The sequence below is a fragment of the Scomber japonicus genome, chromosome 6 (assembly GCF_027409825.1).
Source record: "Scomber japonicus isolate fScoJap1 chromosome 6, fScoJap1.pri, whole genome shotgun sequence".
Lineage (NCBI taxonomy): Eukaryota > Metazoa > Chordata > Actinopteri > Scombriformes > Scombridae > Scomber > Scomber japonicus.
In genome coordinates, this window is record NC_070583.1 from 29,326,541 (window position 1) to 29,338,834 (window position 12,294).

The window sequence follows — 12,294 nt, forward strand, 5'->3', positions numbered from 1 at the left end:
ACATTGTACAAGGTAGTAAAAACAGAGAGAAGTTTTAGTATACATACAATATAAACTTATGTTAAACTTATATTTTGAAAACAACAAACATGTTGACGATGTTTTGAGATACAAATTATATGCATATTGTTTACAGGAGGTAAAAAATACACAATACAAAGTATACATGTTCTACTTTTACTAAACCAACAGGTTTTGTTAGAGTCTTTTATGTCTAGGTGAAGCTTTTCAACGTGGTTGCATGTATAACTATATCTACCCATTGATAGTGTAAATTACAAAGGGTTCATGAAGGCAACATACCTCCCAACCCACCTATACGTCACAAATCACTGTGGGTTTATGGGAATCGTAGTTTCTTTTTTTCATATAAACTACAATTTACATAAACTATTACAACACACAGGATACATTGTTTATTTTTATTGCATTATACGCTTTATAATATTATTTTAAACTCTTTATAGTTGTTTTCTACCCGGGACCAAAGGCATGGTTGACATTTTCACTTTTTATATTTTCATTCACTAAAAGTCACCAAAACAACGCTGCTCATTCATATAACAGCCTGACCGAGGACATGAAGTACTGCCTCAGTATTTGATGACACAGCGCCACCATCAGGTGAAGGACCGTCTCACATTGTAACTTACTAACAGCTCAGACAGTATTATGACGAGAAAGTAATAATCAGTAAATGTAAAGTAAAAGAGTGTTTTGACCCCTTTAGTTGATACCTAAAGATCAGACAGGAACATTTTGGTTTGCATATTTTTTGTAATTATTACAATTTGAATTAATTATTATTATTTGAATTTCGTGCGAATTAGCAAAAACTAGACGACATTTGTGAATAAAAACACGTACCCATTATAACCACAGCTAACAATCAAATCAATTTCATACATTCAAAATATATTATAACATCTTTAACATAAAGTTTAGTGATCAGTAGTAGCTACACCATGAATGTATAATAAGACCTTATATTATATTATATCTATTTATCCATCCATCTATCTATCTATCTATCTATCTATCTATCTATCTAATCCCCTTCATAAGTGAAAGACTCACCTGAGTGCAATTAATCAATTCAGGATACATTTAGGCTAAATAAACAACAACAAAACAACAGCAACAAACAAACAAACAAAAAACAGTATTTTCAATTTGTTCAAAAGAATGATAAAATCTGTTTTATGAAGTGGAGGCTGAACAAATAGTTGTGAGATTTTCATTTGTGATCAGAGAAATGAACCAAACGCACCACTGGGAGAGATAACTGTGTGATAACTGTGTTGAAGGGAGGAGCTCGTGAGGAGCATGTGGTACGCAGGCCGGCTGTCACGTGGTGCTGCGCTCGCTCTTTAACGCATCAGTCTGTTCATCTCCTGCAAACACTGTCGAGGATCTCAGGTGCGCAATCACAAAAAGACAAAAGGTGAGGATAACACAAATGATCTGTAATGTTTGTATTAATATAATGTGGCTAAATTTTATAATACATCCATGAGCTAAATGTATGAGACGTACTAGGAGAGGTGTGTAAAGGATGAATGGGTGCTGCAGGACTCGATGCGATGCTTTACAATATAGTTATAGTTATATTAAAATCTGTCAACTTCATATTTACATTATGACCTCTGCTTCAAACTAATGTCAATTTCCAGTGTAGGTTTGAAAATCTCTACACTGGAGCCAAAACATATTCCTAATAATAATAACAATGATTTATTTATGCTCGTGATTTTTATTTTTTATTTTTTACTGTAGACTATTCAGGGATTAAGTCTAAATCCAGTCCAAGACTAGACTTGTTTCTCTATGGATGTTTTCACTGAATCTTTCTCTCAATGTCTCAATGTCTCAATCTCTGTCTGAGAAACCTAACAGAATTAAGAGAAAGTTGCATTACAGCTGGCTTTGAATGAACAGTTATTATTTGTATAGGGCATCATATAACCTGTTTATTGTTTACAAAGACATTATAAAGTAAACAAGTGAAACCCTAACCCTAACCCTATAAGTCTTTCACCATGGGGATACAATTTGTGCTTAAAATAGAACAATAAACACAATTAAGATGTAGCCTACCTTTTAAAAATGAACTTAATTAGCTAAATGAAACCTGAGAACCTGGATGTGCTGTGTCATCCTCTGAGCCAGGTGAACTTTGTGCCAGTCAGCCTAACAAAAGGCAGGTTTTCTTAATATCTTAAGAATGAATCGGTGCCAAGAACCGGGTCCTGCTGAAGAGCTGGAGGAGGTGACCGAGCTGGTTTGTCAGGAGACTGACCTGAAAGACCAAGAGTAAGTCACCAGATAAAAAATATTACGCTTTATGTGATTTCAGTCATCTGTAGCTACATTTCTTTCACATGTCCACCTCTTTTTTTGTTTATTAAGGATGAAAGAAGTATCTGTGGGGGAACAGAAGGTCTTACTTGTCCGTATCCAGGGTCAGTACAGCGCAGTTGGAAGCAGGTGCTCTCATTACAGTGCTCCTCTGATTAAAGGTACATCCAGCTATATCCAGATTGCCACTTTCTACACATCTAACTCTGAATGAATGACCTTTTTGCATTAAGTAGTGTTAACGGCAGGTTCTCTGATAATCTAGGAAAACTGGTTGGTGACAAAGTAAGATGCCCCTTTCATGGCGCTTGCTTCAATGTCAGAACTGGAGATATTGAGGAGTATCCAGGACTGGACTCTCTGCCGAGCTATAAGGTAAAACTTCTCTTTTAGAGCTCAACATTTAATAATAATTTACTCCTATTTCAACAGCAATGAATCCACAAGAGATATTCTCACCATCTTGATAGTCGGTTTCCCATTGATGGTTATTAAGAATGGGTTGGATGGCACAAATTCACTTTTCAGCCATCTCCTTAATACAAGCCCTCACTTGTACAGTCAAGGTGTGTAAAAGTATGACAAAGAGGAGTGGCAAGAGTCCAGTTCATATAGCTTCCACCCAACATCTGTTTCTACTCAGGTGTTTTTGCTACATCCATGACTTGGCATAGATTGGAAACACATTTGTTGATTATATGTTACATACAATTCCTCACGTCCTGGCTTAAAGTCAACAGAAACTGACTTTCCTGAGAAGTGTTGTTTTTTATTCTAAGCAACAGAGTAACCTTGTTTGTGCCACTTCTTAAAGGAATGCATGAATTTACATTTTGAACATACATGGTTGTGAAATTCAATAGCTCCATACTTTCTGTTGATGTCATGATGTTTGTGCCACTTAAATGGAAGCAAAATGCAGGCTTTTAAAAAATGATTATTATAACAAAAGCATACATTGGCATTTGTACTCCTTTCATATGGGGCACAAATACATATTTTATTTCCAAATAAAGCTTTTTATATACAAAACCTTTCATAGACTTCACATAAGCAGGTGGCCCCGCACCCATGTACCGCAGACTGGCATAAAAGCTAATCAAACAAAGCAATATTTATTCAGCTGTTAATTAATATCCTGTCGTTGGGATTGCTAACAGCGTTTGTTGAGCACATGGTGTTTAATTTAATATGTGCATTGCTTAAGACAAGAACGGCAAATATGACACTGAGACAACATTTGTAGTTCCATTTCAGGACATTGTCATTGTTCTGGTCACTTCCTCAATCTACTGTTAATATTTCCCTCTTACAAAATGGAAGCGGTTGTCAACATTTCAGTTCACAGTCTGGAGAGACATGATTTTGGCATTGCGTACAGATGACGTCTACTATGCTATGTTCTGTTTTTTGAAAAAGAAAATCTCTTAGTCGGTCAGTTTGTGGCTAAACTTCTCCTTTTAAACATGAATTTCACAGGTCAAAGTTCAGGATGGCAAAGTGTATGTTTCCATCGACAAAAAGGTAAGTGACTGCAAGTTCAATTGATGAAACGATCACAATGTTTCTTTCCTTTTTGTGTCAAAATGCTCTATTTTAAATCATCCATCATTTGTTGTTGTTGTCAGACTCTGAAGCTGACCAAACGGGTGAAGGAGATGTGCAGCTTGGTACCAGACATCAAACATACAGTGTTGCTCATAGGAGGGGGTAAGGACTGGATGTAATAATCATGGCACATTTTCACAGTTCAAGCCTCAGACCATCATTCTCAACATCACTTGGTGTTGTAGTGCTGCTGTGTGTCCTTAATCTCCATCTCTGAATGTACCCGCTGAGTAAGTACAGACTGACTGTCATTTTTGTGAGTTCAGGCCCTGCCTCTCTGGTTTGTGCTGAAACGCTGAGACAGAACTGCTACCAGGGTCGAATCATTATAGTAACCAAAGACGCCTTGACTCCATTTGACAAGCCCAAACTGAGCAAGGTAAGACCTAACCTGTATTCATGCAGTCAAACAAACACTTCATTTTCAGTCATTACAATAAACACCGTCTTTAGTGTGTCGTTACCCTGTGTTTAGATGTCGCTTCAGTAATAGATGGCATTGCTTCTTTTCAGGCTATGAATGTGGACAGCAGCAGCATCCTCCTCCGGTCAAGTGACTTTTTGCAACAACATGGGATAGAAGTGTGGACGCAGAAAGAGGTGATAAGCAAAAAAACAAACAGGGAATGTCCAGTCTGAGTTTTACCGATATTGAAAGGTGTACCACAAGGCTCCAAACTGGGTCCTATCTTATTTTCCATTTACATTAACGATATAACTTCATCCCTATCTGGCTTTCATGCCTACCTTTATGCAGACTATACTATTATATTGATTCTCCTCAATTTGCTGTTATGAATCTGCAAACCTCCTTGAATGCTCTGCACTGTGAACACATGGGAAACTAAGTTCATGTTGTTTCATAGATCCAATATAGACTATATAATTTCCACTATAGATTTTAAAGACCATATTGAAATTCTTGTAACTAAGCTACGACAGAAGATTGGTTTCTCATATTCGATATTGAAATAGGCCCAGATTCCCACGACTCTGCAGAAAAAGGGTTACTGAAGTGGTATTTCTGTCAGCTGATGTGATTTATAGTGATGTATCCTCTTGTCCCCTCAAACCTCTGGACTCAGTTTATCATTCTGCCCTCCGTTTTATCACTGGTGATGTTTATGGTACCCATCATTGCACCCAGTATGAGAAGGTCGGTTGGTCATATCTCTCAGATAGAGGTAGCATGCACTGATACTCATTCATCTACAGAGCTCTTCCTTTTAACAACTTCCTTTTTACATTTCATCACTCTTGGTCAGATCAGGCAATACTGACAATACATGAGTTAGCCACATGATTGGCTAACACTCAGTGAACCCAAAGTCAACAATTATCTGTTCATGTTTCATGTACATTGAGGTCTCTTGATAATGACATTCTATATCAGTGGGATTACCTGATTATATAAAGGTTAAATAAAAGACTGATATTTGAGATGTGGCCTCACCATCTTGCACAGACTGAAATATCTTTCGTGTTTCAGGTGGTGTCAGTAAACGTACCTGAGAAGACAGTGAAGATGAGTGACGGCAGCCAGCAGCATTATGACCAGCTCCTCATCTCAACGGGCTGTCGGTCAGACTCACTCGCATGTTCCTCAAACATATAAAAGACTAGTAAAAACCATCTGTAATTGTTGAGTTGTAAGCTTTCTATGCAGCAATAGCAATATAATAGTCCTTCTGTTAACAGAGCGAGGCCGCTCGACTGTCCTGGTAATGACCTGATGGGAGTGAAGTTACTGGAGAGTTATGCTGATTCCAAAGAGATTCACAGCTCCTGCCTTGACTGTAAGGCTGTCGTCATTGGAGCCTCCTTCATAGGTAATCAGATTTGAGTTTAAGTTACGTTGCAGTATAAATCTTAGTTTGTTTTCTGGTCAATCTAATTCATAGGTCATTGTTATTTTCTTGAAATAATAGGCATGGAAGTGGCATCCTACTTATCAGACAAAGCTTCCAGTGTGGCTGTTGTTGGCACTGGCACATACCCGTTTGAGCGGTCTCTGGGCCCACAGATCGGCAAGATGACTATGCAAGTAAGAAACAATGATGGCGCTCTGTATTGTCACAGCTGAATGTAATTATTACCAGTTTTTATTTAACACAATTTAAAACACACAATTTTTCCTTTTTAAGATGTTGGAGGAACATAATGTAAAGTTCTACATGAACGACAGAGTCACAGAGATCAGAGGGGAGAATGGCAAGGTAACACTCCTCAATCTTCACTCTCACTGAGACTCAACTGGGACCTTGATATTATATTGTTGATCCATGAGTGTTGTTTTTTTTTTGCAGGTAAAGGAGGTGGTGCTGAAGAGTGGTATAGTCTTGGAAGCTGATGTGGTGATTGCAGGAATTGGTAATTGACCTCATTTTAATTACGATGACAGAAAAAAATGTATTTATTCTTTGCAGATTATGAACTTTTGCACCTTTTTAATTTATAGACCTTTATCGTTTTGTTTTCTGACCTTTCCTGTTCAGCATTACAAAACTCAAGTATGTCTGTTTCTCAGGTGTGATCCCCAATTCAGACTTCTTGGCAGGAAGTGAAGTGGAAGTGGACTCTAGGAAAGCTGTAGTTGTAGACAAGGTAAACAAACAGCAATCGACAGCAGAATTGTAATCACTGTGGTGTTGATATGGCTAATCTGTTACTGACTGAAATGTATTGACATGACAACTAAAGTGCTTGTAGACCTGACATCAAACACATTGCTCTTTTCTTCAGTTCATGAGGACCAATATACCAGATGTTTTTAGCGCTGGAGACGTTGCTTCCTTCCCTCTGACCATTCGTGGAGACCAAAGGGTGAACATTGGTCACTGGCAAATGTCACATGCCCATGGTAAGAGACTGAAGGATTCAAAGAGACACAACCTTCATGTTCTGTGACTTGATATGGGAATTTCTGTCTGGCTCAAAAATGATTATTAAGCACATTTTCCTTTTCTTTCCTCAGGAAAAGTAGCTGCCCTGAATATGCTGAAGAAACCAACCAAAATTGACTCGGTTCCTTTCTTCTGGACTGTGTTGCTTGGGAAGAGTATCAGATACACAGGTGGAGTTTTTAATGAGAAACTGTCACTCTTATATTAGAATAAGTCAGGCAACGCTGCACTGAATCTCATTTTCTTCTTTCATTTCTTCATTCTACAGGCTATGGGGAAGGCTACACAGAAATCATATTCAAAGGCCAAGTGGAAGAGAGGAAGTTCCTGGCTTTTTATATTAAGTAAGCAGTTTCAGTAACTTCTGATGCAGCTGAAAATGAATTGTGGTGTTATATTTGCGTTGCATTTCCCTTTGTCAACAGAGATGAGGTGGTGGTAGCTGCCGCCAGCTTGATGTTTGACCCTGCTGTGGCTCACCTGGCAGAACTGATGGCAACAGGACATCGCATAACAAAAGCACAGGCTCAGTGAGTCGTTTCATGCATCCACACACACACACCAGATTACACAAACTAGATGCAAATGAAATTCCTAAAATAAATACATGATGATCATTGGTATTGTCCATTACTGGTGATATGTAAAAGAAGACAAACCCGCAGGACAGAATCAGGCAGTAAACAATGAACTGAAAGAAGAATATATTGAAGCTTTGTGTCTCACGTCTGGTTCAGGTCTGAAATTTGGCAGTAGTACCACTCACAGGTCTTTTTAATATGCTGGTATAGGCCAGGGTTGCATCTCAGTGTTACACCCATACAGATCTATAATCCTAAATATAATCAAACACCAGATAATACTATGACTGGAATACAAGTGTACATGTAAACATACTGTGTGTTGAACAGTGAAACATCTGTATTGTTCTCGTGTTTGTTCAGAGCTGATGACCTGAGCTGGCTGCAGGTGTAACTAGATGTCTGCTGTATCCCGGAGTAACACCTCTCTTTTTCTGGCTCCACTCACCCTCATCCAGTGCCAAATGGGATCGCTCGATTAACTGCATCTTGCCATCCGATAAGCCCATAAAACTCTCTCTCACTCTCTCTCACAGTGCTGTTACCATAGCAGCAAACAAGGCTTTGAATTTGCACTTTGTAATCTAATCTCAATCATGAGTGCAGCGACTGGGTAAGTCTAAGTGGACTTCATATTCAAAGACATACAGACTGTGTTAACACTGAAAACGGAAGCAGTTGCAGTATATTTGAGTAACTTGTTTAAAATAAAGAATATTTTATGGGTTTTTAGACATCTGTTTCATGTTTACTGTTTTAATGACTCATGAGTTAGCTGATTGACAACATTGATATCATGATGCATGAGCTAACCATCTTTCATTTACTTAAAATAAAACCTGGATGCTTTATGGTACATAACTAATACTCAGGTATTAAATGTAAAGGGATAATTCAGAACTGACTTAACATATCATCCACTTTACTGTTGTCAGCTTACATGAGCAGTATGGAAGATGTTTTTTCTCCTTTTGTTTGTTAAACTGACCAAATCGTTGCTCATCTCATCATAATCGCATTTGCTATTTAAATTTGTTTCAGTTTTAATTGTCAGACAGATGCTAATAAAAAAAACACGATGTAATCATGTTTGTGTACTTAAACATTTTTTATTAAACATGTATGTTTCTCTCTTTCAAATCATTGTTTATTGATTATCTGAATCCACAAGTACAAGTACAAGTTAATCTTTTATATTACACACTAGAGAACAGGTTTTAGCAACAAAAACATTGACAAGATGCTTCTACAGCTTTTTTTATATACCAATAATCACTTTGTGAATTACGTAATTTCATAAAATACATTCAGTATATTCATAAGTCACAGGAGCTACATAACAGGTATAAAATGATTAGCCTCCTACAAACCTTTATGGACAAAATCAACACATATTAATGCCTGACAGTTAAATTTCTGTACTTGTCTGCTGTCTTCAGAACAATTCACTGCTTCTTCTTCTTCTTCATTTGCCTGTTTTGGAGCATTGTTTCACTGCGTTTCCCAGTTTGTCAGCCAACAGAAATGGGTTGAGGTGGCAGTACTGAGAAAAAATAAAACAATTTAAAAAATAGATTCTTGCATGCAATAAATGGGTCATCCTTCATTTTTCAGTAGGTAACTATTGAGAATTTAATCATTTCAGAAAAACCAGCTACCTGTGGTGTTGACTCAGAGCAGGACTCTGGTTTATCCAACTTCTGGATTTTGAAATCCGGGGCGAAACGGCAACTCTGGAGGATTGCGGCCATTTCTCCATTCACCTCCACTGCAACATCTTTCTGCGTAGCACAAAAATAAACATTGAACTAGTCTGTCCAAAGATGTTTTTAGAAGTTTTTTTTTTTCCTTTCACATAAACAGATTTACAGTACATGCAACTCTTGTGTAAGCATTCATCATTGGGTTTGTATATTAACCTCTTCTGATGTGGCTTGTTTTATACCTTGAAACAGTGTGATGAATCAAAGTCCAACTGATCAGGGCAGTCTGCTACAGTTCCTTTATAGGTCACTGTTGCGTCAGTCATGACAGGATGTTTGGGCAGTTTAAACATCCTGTAAGTGCTTGATGCGTAGCAGATGTCCCCTGCAGAAAGAAGAGCTGGCTTAGTTGTAGAATGAAAATGATCTTGTCATTAAAAGTCAAAATTGCTTCTTTTTTTCCTTTTTCTTTACCTGCTTTTTCTTTGAGCTCATTGTTGTGGACCACAATACGGCTTGCTGAAACAAGGTGTGGAGTGCTGAAACCTACACTGTGGGCCAAGGAAATGAGGTCTTTCCAAAACAGACAGCCACTCATTCCTTCACCTGAATCCAAAGGGAAGAGATCAAAGTCAAAAGGATATTGTATGTTGTGTGTATCAGCTTTATTCTGTGTTGTATTCTTGCCTTCCACATTGAAATTTGATGACAGTTCAATTATGTTATCATCAGTATTTTACCCCACAGAACTGGGTCTTTCTTCATGTGATCAGGCACCACTTTGCTGGCGTACATGTCACTGTAGTACAGTTCACCTCCCTCCTGGATAAAATGAGAGCGTGATGAGAGTCAGAGTCTGTTCTTGATCATCTTTTCAGAGACATTTTTAAATGAATGACATTTTTCATACTAACCTTTAGGACATTGTAGACTTCCTGTAGCACTGCTTTCTTATCGGGACACAAACAGATGACACAGTTGGATCTGAAAAGAGGATAGGATTTGTTTTTTGATTTATCCAGGCTGTTATATCAACAGACCACAGACACAATGGACAAATCATATACAGTGGTTCCTAGCCTTTTTTGCTTATGACCCATAATATGAAGCAATGTCTACTTGTGACCCCTTGTCAATTGTGTTGATGTGTCTGATTTCCTTATTAGAATATTATAATGACCTTTGAATGACCTTTTGAGGCCTGAAGTCAGTTTTCACACCAAAAAAGGTTAGAAAAAAAACTCTTTAGATCTATCTTGTAATCTTGTTTAGTTGGGAACCACAGATGCAGAATCATAACCACTTTCAAAACCTACAGAACAACATCCATTGAGTCACTCTGTATGCCAGCTTCACCGAGCTTCTCCATGTAGCCCTGGACAAAAGTGATGTTGGGTTGCTCATAGCCAAACTTCTTTTGATGGTACTCGATGTACTGACGAGACACTGTGATCTAAAGAAACACAAATTAAGTCAGTACAGAGCAAAGGAGTCAGATGGCAATGTGTGTGTATGTGCATGTGTCATTCTTACCAGCTCCTCTGTCATATCGATCCCGGTGACACGCCCACTCGGTCCAACGAGTTTACTGAAGGCATAACAGTCTCTGCCAGAGCCGCTGCCGAGGTCCAGGACTTTGCAGCCCTCAAGCTTTGCTGGAAACGGAAGACCGCAGCCGTAGAATCTGGAGCAAAGTACTGTCAGTTAGGACTGGGTGATATGGACAAAATCAAATATCTAGATACTTTTAATCAAATACCTTTACATCAATACTGTGATAATAATGAAAAGGATGACTATTGGTGCTTTCACAAAATATCTAAACAATGAAATGTGGATATAATGACTGAATAAATAAATAACAGTACATATCAATATAATAGTCATAAATATATTGCCCAACCCTACTGTCAGTGACCACAGTCCAATGACCACTAAATCTAAACTACTCTGATAGGAAAGTCATGAGTCATGATGAGTCGTTTGTCAATCACATTTTGCCTGATGTGTGTGCTTAGTGTAGATGACAATGGGTACAGTAATTTGCTCTTGTTTTAGTCTAAATAATCAAGGACAGCAGCTACAGAACAGGCTTGTCTGAAGATCCTCTGCATGACAAATCTGCATGTTAGAAAATAATCTCTGCTGTACCTTCCAGTCACTGCTAAAGATGTAGACCTATATGATGCAATGATGAAGACGAGGAAAAAAATGTAAATGGTACCTTTTGGACACCTCGGGGTGAACCAGACTCAGCGCTTGAGTAACGATTTTTGGCGCTGAGCAAGACAAACTGCAGGAAGGGGCACTTGTTTGCACATCACAAGTGGACTGCAGTCGATTGCCGTAGTATTTCTGCACACATGAGGACACATTATGAGCCAACTCCAGTTTCTACACAGGCTGCAAGTCAGTGTACAGGTGTTTAAGTACTATGTACTACCCACTATGTAATGTAGTACTAAAACAACATGTATAATCTACTGATTTAAACTAACTTTTTTCAGCTGCCAATCACACAAATTAAGGATGAAAATCTCTTTGCAGGAGATCACAGACAATTAAGTTAATTCAAATATTTTCAGTAAATGTTAGACGATCACACTCCATAGTAAAATAAAATTAGATTAAAAAAACAACAACATACAATCTCTGTGTACATGATATGCAGAATTCCTGATATTATATCCATGTGTGCAATGTTCCTGGGATCAAAGTAGAGTATCAGTCTTGCTTTGCAGAGATTATCGGAAATGATTTGCCCGGGAGGGGCCTCTCTGCAAAGTGTCGAAATCTTTCTTGTGATAGCCCTAAAATATTTTAGTAACATTAACTTAAAAACCAGGTAAATGCATGAGAATAAAACTCAATAATAACACAAGCTCCGTTAACTGTACCTTCACGCTTTCCCGCACGTCTTCGGAAGTCTCCATTGCGCAACAAAGAGTTACAAGTTAGTTTCCTTTAAAGTTACAAAAAGTGGTTCCGAACTGTTTAAAAAGCAAAAATGAACAATGAGAATCAATGAGAAGTATTTGGGTATGACAGGAGCACAGCTGACACCAGCCTAAGGTCGAGACTAGACCATGGACTAGACATGGGCAAAAGGCAAAAACATGAATGGGAAATGATCAAACTCCC

General features: G+C 38.0%; 2 protein-coding genes across 3 annotated transcripts; one reads left to right on the forward strand and one right to left on the reverse strand.

The window, feature by feature from the left end:
• Positions 1–1,374: 1,374 nt before the first annotated feature.
• Positions 1,375–7,889, forward strand: aifm4 (apoptosis inducing factor mitochondria associated 4). The gene is made up of 19 exons (XM_053320664.1): positions 1,375–1,444; positions 2,224–2,313; positions 2,410–2,519; positions 2,624–2,733; positions 3,838–3,882; positions 3,987–4,068; positions 4,233–4,345; positions 4,480–4,566; positions 5,456–5,547; positions 5,665–5,795; positions 5,895–6,010; positions 6,111–6,182; positions 6,273–6,336; positions 6,494–6,570; positions 6,709–6,826; positions 6,941–7,039; positions 7,138–7,213; positions 7,295–7,399; positions 7,814–7,889. Exons 2-19 carry the CDS (start codon positions 2,225–2,227, stop codon positions 7,842–7,844), a joined length of 1,617 nt encoding a protein of 538 aa, XP_053176639.1. The 5' UTR covers positions 1,375–1,444; position 2,224; the 3' UTR covers positions 7,845–7,889.
• A 660-nt stretch (positions 7,890–8,549) lies between these two features.
• Positions 8,550–12,232, reverse strand: zgc:153372 (uncharacterized protein LOC767695 homolog). Of its 2 annotated transcripts, XM_053320653.1 has the most exons (10): positions 12,051–12,232; positions 11,378–11,508; positions 10,687–10,837; positions 10,470–10,606; positions 10,068–10,137; positions 9,894–9,975; positions 9,628–9,759; positions 9,396–9,538; positions 9,109–9,231; positions 8,550–8,993 (listed from the first exon to the last, which is right to left on the reverse strand). In XM_053320653.1, exons 1-10 carry the CDS (start codon positions 12,084–12,086, stop codon positions 8,916–8,918), a joined length of 1,083 nt encoding a protein of 360 aa, XP_053176628.1. In that variant the 5' UTR covers positions 12,087–12,232; the 3' UTR covers positions 8,550–8,915. The 2 variants fall into 2 exon arrangements, with proteins under 2 accessions (XP_053176628.1, XP_053176629.1); XM_053320654.1 differs by lacking the exon at positions 8,550–8,993 and having other exon boundaries at positions 9,370–9,538.
• Between the last annotated feature and the right edge of the window lie 62 nt (positions 12,233–12,294).

Bases quoted from the DNA above. Each gene is read 5' to 3' on its own strand.
- aifm4 (XM_053320664.1), top strand. From the start codon at position 2,225: ATGAATCGGTGCCAAGAACCGGGTCCTGCTGAAGAGCTGGAGGAGGTG. The intron at 6,337-6,493 runs GTAATTGACCTC...TCTGTTTCTCAG, and splicing joins TGTGGTGATTGCAGGAATTG to GTGTGATCCCCAATTCAGAC. The intron at 7,040-7,137 runs GTGGAGTTTTTA...TTCATTCTACAG, and splicing joins GAAGAGTATCAGATACACAG to GCTATGGGGAAGGCTACACA.
- zgc:153372 (XM_053320653.1), bottom strand. From the start codon at position 12,086: ATGGAGACTTCCGAAGACGTGCGGGAAAGCGTGAAG. The intron at 11,509-12,050 runs GTACAGTTAACG...TCATGTGTGCAG, and splicing joins ACGTGCGGGAAAGCGTGAAG to AAATACTACGGCAATCGACT. The intron at 9,976-10,067 runs GTTAGTATGAAA...CATTTTATCCAG, and splicing joins AAGTCTACAATGTCCTAAAG to GAGGGAGGTGAACTGTACTA.